This window comes from Lepus europaeus, chromosome 2 (assembly GCF_033115175.1).
Source record: "Lepus europaeus isolate LE1 chromosome 2, mLepTim1.pri, whole genome shotgun sequence".
NCBI lineage: Eukaryota > Metazoa > Chordata > Mammalia > Lagomorpha > Leporidae > Lepus > Lepus europaeus.
The window spans coordinates 113,323,073-113,342,240 of record NC_084828.1 but is presented as its reverse complement, the minus strand read 5'-3'; the positions used below and the strand labels follow the sequence as shown (position 1 = coordinate 113,342,240).

At 37.6% G+C, this 19,168-nt stretch overlaps 1 protein-coding gene across 2 annotated transcripts in view; it reads right to left on the bottom strand.

Annotated features, from left to right (window-relative positions):
* The window catches only part of ZBBX (zinc finger B-box domain containing), a 129,064-nt gene that overhangs the window by 62,437 nt on the left and 47,459 nt on the right, over positions 1–19,168 (bottom strand). For both annotated transcript variants that reach the window (XM_062178089.1, XM_062178096.1), the window contains exons 8-11: positions 15,124–15,295; positions 10,218–10,338; positions 514–638; positions 62–147 (exon numbers count right to left, since the gene is read on the bottom strand). In XM_062178089.1, the coding sequence (XP_062034073.1) occupies positions 62–147; positions 514–638; positions 10,218–10,338; positions 15,124–15,295 (504 nt within the window). The remainder of the gene's footprint in view (positions 1–61; positions 148–513; positions 639–10,217; positions 10,339–15,123; positions 15,296–19,168) is intronic.

Here is a 19,168-nt window from a genome sequence, read left to right as displayed (position 1 = left end):
TGTACTATATGTTATAATTTCCTGCTTTTTAAAGAAATATGAATAGTAATTTTGCACTTACATCATCCAATTCAACTATCTTTAGAGATGGTTCAGGTCTCTCAATAATTAATTCTTCTACTGGCAGAAAAAGAGCTGGGTTTTGTACTTGTGTCCCTTCAACTAGGAAGGAAGATTATAAAACAACATAATCAAGAATGCAACTTACCTGATAATTCTTTTTCTTTAAGTAATGAAACCAGCAATAAACCTCATATGTATCCATGAAAAGATATAACTACTATCAATTTCCTCAGCTCAAGCAAAATATACATTGCTTGCAAATTAATTTTTAAATGAAACTATTTTAATTAAGGCAAAGTAAATCTAGAGAAAGAGAGTGTGCGTGATTTTATCTGGAAGTAAAGGGTTACACAATCCAGCTGAGAATAATACATTAAAGAAAACCAAAAGTAGATGCTGATTAATGCTTGGTATATACAATTTGAAATAATAAATTTGAAAATATCAAACCCAGGCTTGATTGATCATCACTGTCTTCATCATTTTCCCTCTGAGAACACTGTGCCTCACTAGAAGTTTTACATGGATTTATGAATGTACTCGGCACCATGTTAAAAAGTTGCTCCCGAGGAGTTCTACAAAACAAGAAAGAGGCAATGGAAAGACTGAAATACATCATCTGAAACTTCCTCAGAAAGGACCTTGACTTATTTGTCAAATGAGTGAGTATACAAAATTAATGATGAAACCATACTGGATTTAGCTCATGAAAAAAAAAAAATGATTGTATAACAAAATCTTAACATATTTTAAAAATGTGTAAAATCACTGGATATCACAAAAGATTTTTAACTGGCAGATCCTACTGTTCTTTGCTTAAGATGAAAGTAAATGTTATGATAGAAGGCAGTACTCACTCAAAAGTTATGTAAAATCCATGAAACATACCTCGTTATTTACAAAGCTTACTTATGAGTATGAATGCATGTGTGTGTGATCTCACAATTTTAGCATCATGTAGGTGAATTCTAAGGGAACTGAGAACACTTATCTAAACTTCCACCACACCAGTAGGCTGAGAATATTTATCACAATATGAATATGAGGTGTTCTGGCTTAGCACCTATTAATTAGTAATGAAGATTGTTGAAGTCCACCTCAGATGAAAAGCAAGAAAGCCCAGGAATTCTAAGGTCAGAATGTGTATTTGGCTCTAGTGGATACTCATGGATTATTGGGAGAAAGGGTTACTTTTTAGCCAAGAATATAAGTAGCTGTATAGTTCTTCTATTTTTTTGTTTGTTTGTTTGTTTGTTTGTTTGACGGGCAGACTGGACAGTGAGAGAGAGAGACAGAAAGGTCTTCCTTTTCCCTTGGTTCACCCCCACAATGGCCGCTGCAGCCGGCGCACCACGCTGATCCGAAGCCATAAGCCAGGAGCCAGGTGCTTCTCCTGGTCTCCCATGCGGGACTTGGGCCATCCTCCACTGTACTCCCGGGCCACAGCAGAGAGCTGGACTGGAAGAGGAGCAACCGGGACAGAATCTGGCGCCCCGACAGGGACTAGAACCCGGGGTGCCGGCGCCACAGTCGGAGGATTAGCCTAGTGAGCAGCAGCGCTGGCTGCATAGTTCTAATGACCATGCATACTCATGAGATCTCCATATAAAAGTCAGGGACTTCTAAATGATACAGAATTTAAAATATACCAGGCCCTGTTCTAATTTTGATATACTAATTATGCACTTCTATAAGGAGTCCTCAAAACTTGGTGAAAAAATAAAATTGAAACTTGTATGGTTTGGAGCAAAAACAAAATTGTAATCCATGCCTACCAAGAGTCTTCAAAAAAGACTGAAAATTCAGACTATGAAGAAAACCACATGGATTTCAAAATGCTTTTGTGTAAAAATAGCCTTACCTTTTGTGTAAGAATAACTTTATCATTTAATTTCATTTTCCCATGAACTTTTAAAGTACTTATCATCTTAACTTTATATATGATGAACTTGAGACACAGCAGGTTGAAAGCCATTTGGGTAGTAAATTAGAAGAGGAATTTGAAAGCAAGCAGTCTGCTTCTCGAAGCCCATGTTTATAACCATGTTCTTACTTTACACTAGTATTACCTCTTCTTCAATTTACAAAATGATTAAAATTTGATAATCTCCTAGGAGCATAGATTAGCCTGTAGCATTTTCCAAATACATATAACGTACATATCAGAGGACTACAAAATATTTCTATATTATTCAGCTTTGTATCCTAACAAATTTGAAGAACATGATACCTTATACCATAATTTAATTATGATGGATAAAAATGTTAAAAAAGCATATGCTCAAAGACAAACTGGCATTGGTCTACCAGAAACCACTTTCCATTTCGACATAGATCTACCACTCCAATAATTCATCTATACACACATAAAAATATTACTATCCAGAAACTACTTCATGAAGTGAAGACCCCTACTTTTTTTTTTTTTAATTTTTTTTTTATTTTTTTTTTTTATTGTTTGACAGGCAGAGTGGACAGTGAGAGAGAGAGACAGAGAGAAAGGTCTTCCTTTGCCGTTGGTTCACCCTCCAATGGCCGCCGCGGCTGGCGCGCTGCGGCCGGCGCACCGCGCTGATCCGATGGCAGGAGCCAGGTGCCTATCCTGGTCTCCCATGGGGTGCAGGACCCAAGCACTTGAGCCATCCTCTACTGCACTCCCTGGCCACAGCAGAGAGCTGGCCTGGAAGAGGGGCAGCCGGGACAGAACTGGCGCCCCGACCGGGACTAGAACCCGGTGTGCCGGCGCCGCAAGGCAGAGGATTAGCCTAGTGAGCCACGGCGCCGGCTGAAGACCCCTACTTTTATGGGTAAAGATCCTGATCCAAAAGATTTACAGAATCTCAGTAGGGGAGTATTGGACTTAATTATTCAAAACTCAATATTTTCAAATGAGAAACAGATACTAAAAGAATTTTAAGTGATTTGCCCATAAACAAAATAAATAGGGATCTAAGAATTTTCATACAAGGGCTTTTAAAGGGATCATTTTACATAGAGGATAAAATAACTTTTAGAATAGCATTCATCTCACCACATTATTTTTATTTTAAAATTTAATAAGTAGTTATTGAGCATAGATCAATTGGGTAAATACGTGATGGGCTGTTATAAATTAGTCCTGTGATTCAGTTTTATGCTGTTTATTATAAGATGTGGCAAGGGAAGAATTTTTTTTTTAACACTGAGTCTCATATCTACTCTAGAGACACTGATTTTTATTTAAAATTAATTCATTTATTTTCATTTTGTTTGAAATACTGAGACACACTTTCCATTGCATCTGCTGGTTTAGTCTTCAATGGCTCTAACAGCCAAGGCTAAGCCAGCCTGAAGCCAGGAGGTCAGAACTCAATTTGGATCTCTCATAATGGTGGCAGGGATCCAAGTTCTTGGGCCATAACTGCTGCCTTGCAAGGCGTGCATTAGCAAGAACCTGGATTGAAAGTGGCGGAGTTTGATAGGAGATACAGATATCCCCAGCAGTGTCTCAAAAGCTGTGCCAAATGCCCACTCTGAGACTGAGTTTTAGATCTGCCTGTGCTCGGCTCCATGAGTCAGTAGTGTAAAAACCTTCCACAGTCACTTCTAAATACCAGCTATAATTAAGAATTATATGCAATGAAAAGAATGGTGGAACTTGAGTCAGAATACTAGCTAATTTCTAACATCTGTCCTTACAATACTCTAATTTCAAATCTTTTACACTCTTTCATGAAGTTTTCCTATATTGGAGGCATCACTATTAAGATCTATTAACACTTTTATCTTGTTGCAAATGGTGAGATTTCATTCTTTCTTAAAACTGAATAATCTTTTGAGTGTGTGTGTATGCACACCATATTTGCTTCATTCATACACTGATGATACCAAGATTGTTTCCATATCCTACAGGACATTATGCTAAATGAAATAACACAGACACAGAAAGATAAATACCATATGATCTCATTTATCTCTAAAAAAGTTGAGCTTATAGAAGCAAAGAGTAGAATGGTGATTGCCATGGCCTGGGTGCTGGAATAATTAGGGAGCTATTAGTCAAAGAGTACAAAGTTTCAGATAAACAGGATGAATAAGTTTTAAAGATCTAATATACAGCAAAATCAGTATGGTTAACAGTCAATCTTGGTGTTCTCACTACACACCCAAAATTGCTAACTATGTGAGTAATGGAAAATGCATAGTAGCTTGAAAGTGATTATCATTGTGCAAAGTCTCTGTGTATCAAAAAAATCACATTGTACACTTCAAATATAAAATTTTTTGTCAAAACACCAATAAATCTGAGGAAAAGAGATCTATAACACTTAACAATGGTTTCAGTTTAAATACAAATCCAAATCACAAAAAGCATGGAAATGAAATGCAATAGAACAAATATTTATAAACCAATTATAAAAACATGACAATAGGCCAAAGCAAATCCAAATTGATCATGGTTATCAACAAGGGAAATTTTTTATGTACAGCACAAGAAAGGCATCATAAACTTGAGAACTGCAAATGGATTGCCCTGTACTTGCATCTATAATTATAATAAGGTGTCCACTGAAAAACTGATTACCATGGGGCTGGCGCCGTGGCACAGGTTAATCCTCCACCTGTGGCGCCAGTATCCCATATGGGCACCGGTTCTAGTACTGGCTGCTCCTCTTCAAATCCAGCTCTCTGCTGTGCCCTGGGAAAGCAGTAGAAGATGGCCCAGTGCTTGGGCCCCTGCACCTGCATGGGAGACCAAGAAGAGGCACCTGGCTCCTGGCTTCGGATGGGCACAGCTCTGGCCGTGGCGGCCATTTGGGGAGTGAACCAATGGAATGAAGACCTTTCTCCGTCTCACTGTCCGTAAGTCTACCTCTCAAATAAATAAATAAAATCTTTAAAAAAAATAAACTGATTACCAGTAAAAGAAAAAAGTGTAAATGAGACCACAATGAATATGCTTAGAACTTATGTCCTTGTTAATGAAATCTGCCAACTTTCAATATTCACCATAGTTCAGGAGTTGCTGTGCACATGATTATTGTTTCTTGTATCTGTCCAAGCACAAACAGTGATGGCAGGACAATACCAGAATTGTGCATCTGATTATTGTAGGAGAAATTCAATATGACCCAACACTGAAAGGTAGCCACCAAATAAAATAAATGACTTTGGATATGTTCATATATAATTGCTAAACTAGAAAGAGTTGACCAATAGGTACACATTACTAAGTTATACACCTTAAGAGATGTTATGGGTAACCCTTTAAAATATATGAACAGCCTAAACATTTTTCATACAAGAATTACAAGAATATTATAATGAATGAATTTAAAACCATACCACATAAAACCAAAAAGAGATATGACTACATGCCTATTATAGAGCAACCAAAGAAGAAAAAAATAACTAAAAAATACAAGCTGCTGGCAAGAGTCAGTAGCAAGTAGAACTTTCATACATTGTTGGAGAGAATGCAAAATGATACAGTAACTTGGAAAAACAGTTTGGCTATTTTCTTATAAGGATAAAATAGCCGGCCGGCGCTGAGGCTCAATAGGCTAATCCTCCACTTAGTAGCGCCGGCACACCGGGTTCTAGTCCCAGTCGGGGCGTTGGATTCTGTCACGGTTGCCCCTCTTCCAGGCCAGCTCTCTGCTGTGGCCAGGGAGTGCAGTGGAGGATGGCCCAGGTGGGTGGACCCTGCACCCGCATGGGAGACCAGGATAAGCACCTGGCTCCTGCTATCGGATCAGCGTGGTGCGCCGGCCACAGCGCGCCGGCTGCGGCGGCCATTGGAGGGTGAACCAACGGCAAAGGAAGACCTTTCTCTCTGTCTCTCCCTCTCTCTCACTGTCCACTCTGCCTGTCAAAAATAAAATAAATAAATAAATAAAAAGATAAACTAGCCAAGTAGCTCAACCCTTCCAGTAGCAAGTAGTTATCCAAAGAATTAAATATCTATGTGTATATATATTTTTAAAAACCCTGTGTACAAATATTTATATGATAATTGGTGACAACTGCCCAAAACTAGAAGCTAACAGGAGGTGATTCAATAAAAGAATGGAGGGATAAAGTATGCCACATTAGATGGGAAATACTACCCCACAATATAAAGGAATGAATACTGCTTCATACAAGAATGCGGATGAATCGTGAATGCATTTTGCTAAATGAAGGATGCAAAGGGCTATCTATTGTATGATTTCATTTCTACAGTCTTCAGAGAAGGACAAATTTATAAAGATGGAAAACAGATCAGCGGTTACCACAGGTTGAGGAGGACAGAGCATGAAGGAGAAACACAAGGGAATTTGAAGGGTGATGAAAGTTCTGTTTGGTAATATGGTAGATATTCGACTTATTCATTGGGAAAAACCCATACAACTGGAAATGACTAGTTTAATTCTATTGAAATTTTAAAACCAATCAGTATATGGACAGAAACCAAAGAAAAACATAAACACCCTAAAGAAAGTGAGGAGGAAATGAGTGCCGTGACCTAAGTATAATATTTTGACTGGATGAAAAGTACAGTTTACAGCCGCTATTCTATTGTTGGCAAGTTTGTTTCTTGCAGTGATATTACTTATAATTATATGTTATATAAATTTAGTTAATAAGTTAAGAAATATAAGTAATGAAAGCCAGGTTCCCCACAGTATGCAAAAGACGCTTCAAGTAAACAAAATGAAAATGCTGTATGAACCATGTGTTTAAAGTCAGAGATATCAAAATAACCCATGTTACTTTAGTAGATATTCAGATAATTAGATACAGAAATGCATTTTGATGTGTGTATGTACTGGGTTAGTGAGTGAATATAGAATAAATCTGTGATTTTTCTAGTCTCATCCTTTTAGAAGGCCTAGAATCTGTGTTACCTGAGTAGCAGTGCACACTCCTACAGCCTAGATCTTGGTTTCCTAACACTGTTCTCCAATAAAAGGAATAATGATTTTTTAATGCAGTGATTCCTGGGTTAGGGCAGGAAATACATTTATATATCTTGAGTGTCAGGAAATAAATAAACAATGTGGTCAAAGCAGACTAAGAAAAACAATCAAAAGGGGATGAGGGCACGTTAAAAGAGTAGAGTCAACTAGGAGAGTCTCAACAGCCAAAGCAGGAACAAATTGACTCACAAAATAAATAATAATATTATTACATGCTAATGCAAAAAAACAAATATTCATGAGTCCACATAATTAACAATTGAATAAATAAAGAAAGCTGAGAGTAGGAACATCTTCTTTCAGGAAGAATTTCAATTAATATACATAGAAGAAGGAAATGAAATCACCAATAGAGCAGCAGACTAATAACTGCTATAAGCAAAAAAAGGTTCGTAAGTAAAAGTTTATGGGAAAAATTTGCATCATCTCAATTAAAAAGCAGACAGTAATATTAAAGTGGAGGAACTTGGTGAGCAGCACTTTAATCATATTGATCAAGGCCAGCATCACCAAATATATGGACATCATGATTCCATAATAATATCAAACACTGAGAAGGACACATCCTTCTTGTATTCTTACCCAATGCCTATAATGTCAATTTAATGGTGAAAAAACTTCAGACAAGCTCCAAATATGCAGATTCTATGAAACATCTAGCAAATATATTGAAAAATGTTGAGGTCATAAAAGAGAAAGGCTGAAGAACTAAAACAGAAGTGGAGACATGACAAATAATGCAATGAGAGATTCTAGATTGGATTCTTAAGCAAGATAAGGTGTATTAGTGGAAAGACTGATAAAATGCAAATAAAATATACAATTTAGCCAGTAGTAGTTTAGTAATGTTAGTTTCTTGATTTTGATATATAAGCAACAATTATTTAAGATGTTACCAGTTGGGGAAACCCAAGTGCATATCTAAGAATTAGTGTATTACTTTGAAACTTTTCTGCATATCTTATCTCAAAATTAAAAACGTTTAAAAATTGGTGCCAGCATTGTGGCATAACAGGTTAAGCCACCACCTACAACACCAGCATCCCATATGGGAGCTGATTCCAGTCCCACCTGCTCCACATCCTATCCAACTCCCTGCTAATGAGCCTAGGAAAGCAGTGAAGGATGCCTAAGTTACTTGGGCCCATTCACCTCTGTCGAGCCAGGAAGAAGTTCCTGGCTCCTGGCTTCAACCTGGCCAGGCCCCGGCTCTTGCGGCCATTTGAGGAGTGAACCAACAAATGGAAGATTCTCTCTCTCTCTCTCTCTCTCTCTCTCTCTCTCTCTCTCACACACACACACACACACACACTAACTCTGCTTTTCAAATAAATAAATCTTTAAAAACTGTTTAAAATTCGCCACATTAAAAACAGTTAAGTCATGGTACAGATACTCTGTCAAACAGAAGCATCAAGGGAGACATGAGAACTAGCTTTTAAAATCTGAGGAGATTTCATGAAGAGGAGAAATTAGATTTGCTCTATACAGGCTTGCTTAGTTGGGGAGAATTAGGATAAAGTTTGGAAACTAGCTGGAGACAGATTACAAACAGTTTACAGGAGGAGATGCTGTATTAGGCAGAATGTTCCAAAGACAGAATGGTCTCCCTCAGGAAATCTCTTTTTATGACTGAAGATAAAGAATGGGCTTAATGATCACTCCTCAGGCTCGCTCTTGAGTGCCTCCATATCCTTGCTCCTCAAAACTAGATCCAGGTAGTAGCATCATCCACACCATTGTCACTTGGGAGCTATTAGAAATCCAGAAGGCTTGCGCCGTGGCTTAACAGGCTAATCCTCCGCCTTGCGGCGCCGGCACACCGGGGTTCTAGGCCCGGTTGGGGCGCCGGATTCTATCCTAGTTGCCCCTCTTCCAGGCCTGCTCTCTGCTATGGCCCGGGAAGGCAGTGGAGGATGGCCCAAGTCCTTGGGCCCTGCACCCGCATGGGAGACCAGGAGAAGCACCTGGCTCCTGGCTTCGGATCAGCGAGATGCACTGGCCGCAGCGGCCATTGGAGGGTGAACCAACGGCAAAAAGGAAGACCTTTCTCTCTCTCTCTCTCTCTCTCACTATCCACTCTGCCTGTCAAAAATTAAAAAATAAATAAATAAATAAATAAAAAAGAAATCCAGAAGTGCACATACTCAGGCAATACTTCAGATCAACTAAACAAGAACCTAATTTGACACCGCCTCTAGGTGATTGGTAGGGAACAGTGAAGTGTGGGTAGTTCTGTTGTATGGGAAGCTGAGATTGTGGCTTTTAAAAGTATATCTCCAGGGGTGGACTTCTGACGCAGTGGTTAGTACTTCACTTGGGTTGCCCATGTCTCATTTCTGAGTGTCTGGGTTCAAGTTCAGGCTCCTTTCTTGATTCTAGGTTTCTGCTAGCAGACATCCTGGGAGGAAGCAGCTGACTATTCAAGATCATGGATCCTTGCCACCCACATCAAAGACCTGGACTGAGTTCCAGGCTCCGGGCTACACCCTGACCTAGCCCTGGCTGTTGCAGGCATTTGGGGGAATGAACCAGTGAATAAGAGATCTCTGTCTTCCTGTCTGTCTCTATCTCTCTCTGTGTGTATGTTTCTCTTCATTTCAAATAAATAGATTTAATATGAAAAATATAAAAGTACCTATCAAATCAGAAATACTATGGGCCTTATATAATGAAATTATGAGTGACTATAATTTGTACTCATTTATAATTTTGGTTTAACAAAATTTGAATTTCCAAATAATTTATGAAGCAGTATATCTAATGATATAATCTTTGAATAAGATATATTTGACACTATTAATAAAATCAAAGGTCTAATTAACTTAAAAGTAGACTCAAAAGTGTTGTCTCAAATGCTTATGCTAACGTACAAAAGCTGACAGCAATGTCTTATCAAAGCAATCTTTCATTTATCACTGTATTTTTGCTGTGAATCTTAAGTTTTATACTGCATGTGTGCTTTTTCCCATGTACACATTCCCATTTCTCAAAGCAAATTCTAAATTAATGATGCACACAAACAAAAAATAGAATTAAAATTTTTAGAACAGTAGAAGCTTTACACGGATCTAATATGGCCTTAAATTATTTATGCAAATATAAAACACAATAAGAGATATATATAAAGTTGCTATAAAAAGTCATGTCACAAAATGAAGGATCATAAAGAGCTTTTATATTTCCCAATAAGAATAACAATTCAGAAAATACCTCCTGTGTTTTTTAAGCCATAATTTTTCCATGTAGGATAGACTGTCTTCTTTAAATTCAATATTAAGTGGTTCTCTCCAAATTTTCAGATTAGTCTGTACTTCACATGCTCCCAAAGAGTCTATAAAAATAAATACAATGTAACTATTTACATAATTAATGTAAGCAAGATATAAATTACTGTTTTCTCTGTATCTTCTCCCAAGACATAGAACTCACCATTTTGAAGCACATGTACTTTTTATCTACCTTAAAAATGAATTGGGGTTTAAATCATACTGAAGTGTTAAAAACTGATATCATTTATTGAATGATTATAGTACAGACAATTCTCTTCAACAATCCTCTAAAACAGAATATTTTTATCATTCACAGGTTTTTTTTTCTTTAAAGTAACTAATTCTTTTCAATGAGAAAGAAAAACATAAAATTCATTGACCATTCTATAAATGCACATACCCATAAAGACACAAATTATAGCCACTATCAATATTTACACATTATGACAAACAGAAAATAAATAATTCAGAATGACACTTAAGGATACAGTGATTCTCCTGAATTTACATCTACACAGAAATTAATTTCCAGATGCTTAAGAGATTTCTGAAGTACTGCTAAATTAAAGTCACTATTCAGATATATTCAAAACTGAAAAGAAATCAGTATAAACTCAGGATTACTGGCCTCTTCACCTTCCTACAAATTGGCCCTGTCTCCAAAATGAATAATATAGGAGGAAGAGAGGGGAAATATAAACATGGGAAACAAATTTTAAACTAATCAGACTTCACTGATTCACTTCCAGAAGCAGCCAAATGCTAAACAATAAATATAAAGCAAAGAACAAAAGTCACTCCACCAATAGTCTTTCCAAGGAGAGATGCTGAGTAAGCAATTTGATTAAACGCAGAGAAAAAACAAAGACCAACCAGAATCCATTAAACTGAAAGAGTAGGAGTTAAGGACATGAGCAAGTCATAGAGATAAGGAGGTGTCTTCACTATGAGTCTTCCTTTCCACTATAAACAAACTGTTTCCTAACAGGAAAGCTGAAGAAAAAAAAAAAAAAAAGCCAAAAAAAGAAGAGTCCATTCCCTCCCGATTTATCCCCCCCAAGTCATAGAGGAGAGTCACTGTGCCTGAGAGATAATTCCAAATCTAGAAGGACAATGTGGAGGACAGAGTAAAAACAGTGGGTCTGGCCGGCACCGTGGCTTAACAGGCTAATCCTCCGCCTTGCGGCGCCGGCACACCAGGTTCTAGTCCCGGTTGGGGCGCCGGATTCTATCCCGGTTGCCCCTCTTCCAGGCCAGCTCTCTGCTATGGCCCAGGAGTGCAGTGGAGGATGGCCCAAGTCCTTGGGCCCTGCACCCGCATGGGAGACCAGGAGAAGCACCTGGCTCCTGGCTTCGGATCAGCGAGATGCGCTGGCCGCAGCGGCCATTGGAGGGTGAACCAACGGCAAAAGGAAGACCTTTCTCTCTGTCTCTCTCTCTCTCACTATCCACTCCGCCTGTCAAAAAAAAAAAAAAAAAAAAAAAAACAGTGGGTCTGTGATTCACTTTTCTCTCATTACCAATGGCACATTCCCAGGAAATAAAGATGGGAGGTGACCTAGGGTTAATTTGCTTGTGAATAGGTTGATAACTAGATCTTCTGGCAAACCGATTAATGATATTTCCAGGAGGAGAAGATTTAGTAATGTATAACATTTAGCAAGATAGCCCTTGTTTAGAATGCTTATAAGCAAACAAATCCAGATTATATGAATTTATGAGACAGAGCTCCCTGGAAATTGCCACAAAAGCTATGGAACTTGAGTTCTGGTTTTCCTCTCTTCTTTCATTGTTCCCTGGCTACCTTTTGTGAGAATCTGTGAGACTCTTGTAGATTGTTGGTATTTTCCTTAATTACAGTGCAGGTATGCCTGTAGTGTTTGGAGGACAACAGGAAGCCAGAGTCACTGAAAACCAACAACCCAGGAAATAAGGCCTCACAGATGATGGAATTCAAATCATATAGAAGCTTCTAGGACAATGGAACTACCTAATGAAAGTGAAGGTACCTTTCACAATAAAAGAAATGCACCTTGGGAGTACTAAAATGACATTAAAACTAGCATACTGAAAGCATGTCACTAAGCTTAATGGCTAAGAAACATGAAAAGATGTTCAATTTGGCAGCCAGCATTGTGACATAGTAGGTGACAGCTGCCTCCTGCAGTGACAGCACCCATATGGATGCCGGTTCATGTCCCAGAGTCTCCTCTTCTGATCCAGTTCCCTGCTAATGCCCTGGGAAAAGCAGCAGAAGATGGCCCAAGGACTCAGGCCCCTGGTACCCACACGGCAGACCTGGATAAAGCCCCTGGCTCCTGCCTTGGGGAATGAACCAGTGGATGGGAGACCTCTCTGTAACTGATTTTCAAATAGATCTTTTTTTAAAAAAAAAAAAGATGCTCAATTTCATTGTAATAAAAAGTACACAAATTAAATAAACCATTTTAGATCTATCAAGCCAGGAATAAATTTAAAATCTAACAATAGTGAGTGTTGGTAATAATGGGAAGCAGACAAAACTTTTAAACATTGCAGGTAGAGTTTAAACTAGGTCAAGCACTTGAACAATAAAAATGAGAAAACTACAACTCTGCACGTCTACATGGTGAATCTCAATAACAAAATATTGAATGAAATGAAGCGGTCAGAGAAGAATGCATATTCCATATCCCACTTACATAATGTTCACATCTATGCAAAATTAACAATGTGTTGTTCAGTAAAATCCAAAGAAATGAAGTAATGAAAAAACACTTTTCCCTGGGTACCCTAAGTGCCATGTAAGCCACCAATCAGTGGTAGAAGCTGAATGAACTAGTAATGTTTATGTAGGCCTGGTTATTGCCTTTCATCGTTGCACGTTTACCCTTGGTTTGGCTTACATCTGCAAATATCATAAAACTCCAAATCCTCCGTATAGTGGCTCAAATCATGTCTTTGCTCATCAAACAAAATTGTTCTATATGTATAGGTAACCCAGTAGGTTGTATATCCTTTACATTCCTAGGTATATCAGTTGTCATCAGAGATATCTGTGATCCAAAGCAATCTAATTACTTCTCTTTTCTCTCCTTTATTTTGGAGTTTTTCCACCACAATTTTCATGATTATGTGCCAACACCTGCCCTATACCATTTCAAGTCTCCATTATTCCACCAACACCAAGAAGGTACAGCTCACTCCATAATCATCTTCATCCAACATAGGAAAGCTACAACAAACACATTTAGGGATTCCTGTGCTTAATTCTTTGGTAATGTGAGAGTTCTCTGGGCCTATAAAATTAAAGAACTAGAAAATACAGGGTAGCAGACATCTCATACACTAGCTGTGAGTGTACAACCGATGCAGTTTCATATTTAGAAGACAATTTGATAACATTCCTCAAAATTTTATAAAATAAATCATCACTGAGACACCATTCCCACACTTAGACATTCCATAATGATGGAACAAATAATTTACATTTTTTTTGACAGGCAGAGTGGACAGTGAGAGAGAGAGAGACAGAGAGAAAGGTCTTCCTTTGCCGTTGGTTCACCCTCCAATGACCGCTGCGGCCGGCGGATCTCGCTGATCCGAAGCCAGGAGCCAGGTGCTTCTCCTGGTCTCCCATGCGGGTGCAGGGCCCAAGGACCTGGGCCATCCTCCACTGCCTTCCCGGGCCATAGCAGAGAGCTGGCCTGGAAGAGGGGCAACCGGGATAGAATCTGGCGCCCCAATCGGGACTAGAACCCCGTGTGCCGGTGCCGCAAGGCAGAGGATTAGCCCAGTGAGCCGCGGCGCCGGCCTAATTTACATTTATATGATAGCTGCTCATATGCATGCATGAATACATATGCAGAAAAGTAAAATTGCAAATATGAAGCACAAAATAATTCAATGAGAGTTGAGGTGTATACTGAGGTACACACTACTAAAGCAAGAACACAAAGAGTCTTACAAATGCTAACAAAATTGATGTAACATGAACAAAAGTAGGAAAAATATCTGAAGGACAGAGTATTAGTAAAAAGTTTAATTATAATTGGGAAAGTGACATGTGATACTTTGACATTAGAAATTACACTACGTAATAAAGGAGAAATAATAGGATTCTTTCACTGAAAAAGAATGAAATAAAAACAGTTAAATTGGATGCCTCTGTCAAGTAAGGTACATGATTTAAATTTATTATCTAACATTTCATTTGCAATGAACAGCAATTGGAAAACACTAAAATATTCAGAGTCATAAAAGTAATAATTGGATATTTTAATACTATATGTTTCTCTCAAGAGATACTGGAAAACTTAAAACAAAGTTTCTGTACATTTCAGTCACCTAAAGCTTAAATACCCAGAATACAGAAGTGAAAATCATCAAGAAAAAATAAAATCAAGAAATAGTTCTTCAAAAAGAAATAAAAAATTAAAACACACACCAACTCGCCCCCTAAAACCCCCAGTGATCCTCAAAATCATAATTTTCAAACACATATAAAAAATCTTTACTTCTCTATCTCAAGGATCCTCCCATTTTACATGTTGCAATTACAGCTCAGAAAGGAATGGATGTCCTGAAAAAAAGAAAACACCTGCTAAAAGAAGAGGAGCTGAAAACATCCAATTCTCCATTGACTAAATTTACATAGAAAATAATGCAAATAACCCAGTGCTCAATTTTGGATCTATAGATATTAAACCACTCACCAATGATCATACAATACATACTCCTTTGAGGAGTCATACAAACTGGTTTTCCAATGTTTACAATGTTTGGACATTGCATTTACATTCACAGAGGATGGAGATAAATAAAGTAATTCTTATTTTATAATATCTGTGTTATACAAATAGCCATACCTAGTTTCGTTGCATGTAAGTTCTGTTTCTTGTCTTCATGATTTCCGGCTCTCCACTGACCTAACACTTCCTGAAAGGACTGGGCAGAAGCTTCTTCACTGAATGACCCTTCACGCAAGAGCCTCTCTCTTGGATTTGTACATTCTACTTTCTTTGTTATGGCAATATCCACCTAAATAAAATAAAACAAAATTTAAATGTGCTTTTTAAAATTTTCTGTATGTAAAAATACAAGTAGTAGTAATTATTAGTCATTATGAATCTCTTTGAATAGAATGTTGTAAGATGTATTTATTTATGTTTTACTTCTTTCTTAAATTCCTATTAGCAATTAAAAATGGTTTTTTCTGAAATTACCAAATCAAGAACCCATAGAACTGATGATTTATTGTCCTATTCACCAGTATTCAGGGTTGAAAGAGCCTATTCAATCTTTCTATTTCCCCAATCTCTTGCTCCCTACACCTTGCCCACAACAACAAAAGCACTGCACTTTTAATAGTAAATGTGAGTATGCCACTCTTCTCCTCAACCCCTCCATTGATCTGTATAAAATCCCAAGTTCCTAGTAGGACATGTAGGAATCTACACAATGTTGTACTTTTCCACCTTTTACTTCATCTCCTTTCGTTCTCTCCTCCATTCACCCTGCTCCAGCTAAACTCACATTCTTGTAGCTCCCCCTCAAGCATGTTCCTTCTTAAGGGCCTTGCCCTAGCTATAAACGATGCCTAGAATAAGCCTTCTCCATAGCTTCAGCCAGCCATTCTTCACATTTTACTCTCTGTGTCTCAATGTGATCTACTCAGAGAGATCTTGCTAAAAATCCCAAATATAATAGTACCTTTCCACCTACTTTATAATCCTTTAACTGCTTTGTGTTTCTCCTATTGCATAGTTCTATGTGAATTTACTCTTCATGTTTGTTTATTGTCTGTTTTTCCCCATGAGAATGGGGATTTTGTCTTTTTTTTCAGAGCCTAAAGCAGTGCCTCACATTGAGTTAGGCGCTCATTGAAAGTTAGTAGAATTTATGAAGAAGTTTTTTCATGCATATGAAACATTGTATGCTTCTCGGTCAGGGAAAGAATTGATTCCAGTACAGTACATAGGTCCAAACTGAAAACGGAGAATAAAGGTAGGATTCAGCAATTATCAGTGTATCAGAAAAAAAAAAAATCGACCAAATTAAGAAACGTAAGTAAAATAAAATCCACACCAATGGCTAGACTATCAAATGTGAATTATTTGTACTAATCAAACTGCTAAATCTCCAATTTGAACCTGTTAGACACAAAAATAGATAACTAAGTTCAGCCCTTAACTGAAAAACAAAAATTGACAGACTATTAGTATTGAGAATACGTCGTTAAAGGTATATACAAAAATGTTAAATGTAAGTAAAATATATATGAGGGCCTATTAGTCACCAGACACTGTACTAGTTGCTGGTCACAGAAACTTGGGTTAATATATAGACAACAGAAATAGGTTCAAGGAGCACATATAACTCAACAGTGGCATCTAAACTGGGTTTTGAAAGATAAAATAAGAATTGTTCTTAAAACTGTATGTAAAATAAATGAAATTTGTTCTCTTTTATAAATATTTTTTAAAAAAATAAAAGATAAATAAATGATGATACATTTAAAATAATCAGAATTCCATAAGCAAATGTGACGAAGGCACTACTCCAAAGATAGAGAATGGAACATAAGCTTAGTTAGGGAGTCAGTCAGCATGGTGGGAAGGACAGAACTATAAGTAAATTTGTACTGATTAGCAAAAGTGGAAAATTGGAAAATATAATCAGTGACAAGACAAACAGGGGTTCTGGCCATACAGGAGAAAACAGACTTGTCTATCGAAAATAAAAAAACAGAAAAAAAATAACAAATTACACACAGCAGTGTGGGAGAGAGAATTTGAAGAGTGAGTTTATATTTAAGGAACCCAATTAAAATGTTACAGCTATTTGGCCATATCAACCAATATAATAAATGCATAATCTCCTAACCTAGCAATTTCAGAATTCTATTACATTAATGTACATTCATATAAGGAAATCAATTTTTTTTCAAAATTATACTCCATATTTCAATATGTACTCACAAAATATTTAAACAGTATAAATGTTCATCAATAGTAGTTAGATGTTTGAAAAGTCATTTTCCATTCAATAAATGGAGTATTTTATTCTACACAGAATGTGAAGGCTCCAGAATGTACTTATATGAATATGAAAACTATAGTGTTAAGCGTAAAAAAAATGTTAGGAAATCAATATGCAGAGTACATTAAGATTTGTGTAGAAATACATACATACAAAACTACAAATGTCAATAGACTCCTGGAAGGGGAGCAAACAAAAGGTAACTACTTTATAAACTAGTTGTTCTTCAATTGCGGTATCTGGAAAAGTATCAAGGACAGAATAAGTAAGCAAACATTCAAGAGATACCATTTTTGGATGGCAGATTGCTTGGAGTACAGTGACTTTGACAAACCAAATTATGCATCGTCCTCCCCCCAACTCCCCATTCATGTGTTAAAACCCTAACCTCCAATATGACTGTATTTAGAGACAGGTTCTCTGAGGAAGTAAATAAGGGTAAAAGGTCATAAAGGTGAGGCCTTAATCTGATAGGCCTGGTCTACTCCTATCGCTTTCCGGTATGCTAGTATACTCTCTTTCCCCATTCCTTTTTCTCCACGTTGTACACACAGGAAAAGTCACTGAAGGACACAGCAAGCTGGCAGCCATTTGGAAGCAAAGACAAAAAGCCTCAACAAAAACTGAAGCCACCAAGACTTTGATCTGAGATTTCTAGCCTACAGATTTGATATGAGATTCTAGCCTACAGAACTGGGAGAAAAGAAGTGCTTGTTGTTGAAAGTGCTCAGCCTTTGATATTCTGTTAGGAGAGCCCAAGCAGACTAATACAAAGAAGGAGACGGACTGTGAAAAACAACTATCTTTGTTGCCTTGGAAAGCTAGATGAGATACCTCAAACAGTGACATCTTTGGGTTGGTGAAAAGAGAAGATGCATTTAGCTTTAAGGTACTGAGAGTTAGGACTATGTGGGAAAATACGTATAGGAATCCAGGAAGCAAAATGTCAGTGTGTCTCTGTATGCATCCTGCCTTCAAAAAGAAGCATTGAAAACTAAATAGCTTGATACAAAATGGTTTAAGTATGAATGATTCCAGTGGCTCTCCAGGGCAGCTCTTTCCTAAGCAATGAAGCTTAGATATAAGACATTTGCATCTTAGAGCCATGCCAAATTGGAATTCCTGGCTTCCACATAGCTGTGGCAGGGTAAGAAAAACCAAAGATAGAGGGTTTTACATTGTCTTCTAAATGTTTAACTCAAAAATGTTAAATATTACCTCCACGTAGAGATGGACATAATCTTGCTGATTTCTAAAAAGAATAGGAAATTCAAAGGAGATACCGGATAGCCAATCAGTGCATTCATTACCCTCTAAGTACATGATATCCCTTTAAGATCTCTTTCAATATCCCCACATTCCAGAAAAAAAAAAAAAAAAAAAAAGGAGTTCAAAAGGGCTGAGTAGTTTTTCTAGTTTTACAAAACTATAAGAAAGTCAGCAGCAGTATTATAAATCAGTGTTCCAGCTTCAAAAATCAAGTCCTTTCCTAAACTGCACCTCTTTCCAAGGATACCCCCGTTGGTTTAAATCCATTTAAAAGCCCTAAGGCAGATATCCAACTTGGCACCATTGTGACTCTTCCAGCCATTAGAATTACTTGAGAGTGTGCCTTGAAAATCAGATTCCTGGCTCAGACATTTGGGCTATGAGTTTAGATGCTGTTTGAGGTACCTCCATCCCATTCTTGAGTGCCTGAGTCTCTCATACTCTAGTGCTGGTCCATACCTGATGCCAGCATCCTGCTAATGCACTCCCTGGGAAGCAGTACCTGGGTCCCTGTCAACCATGTAGGAGATCCACATGGAGTCCCTGACTTGTGGTGTAGACATGGCCTAGCCCTGGCTGTTGTCGGCATTTGAGGAGTGACCC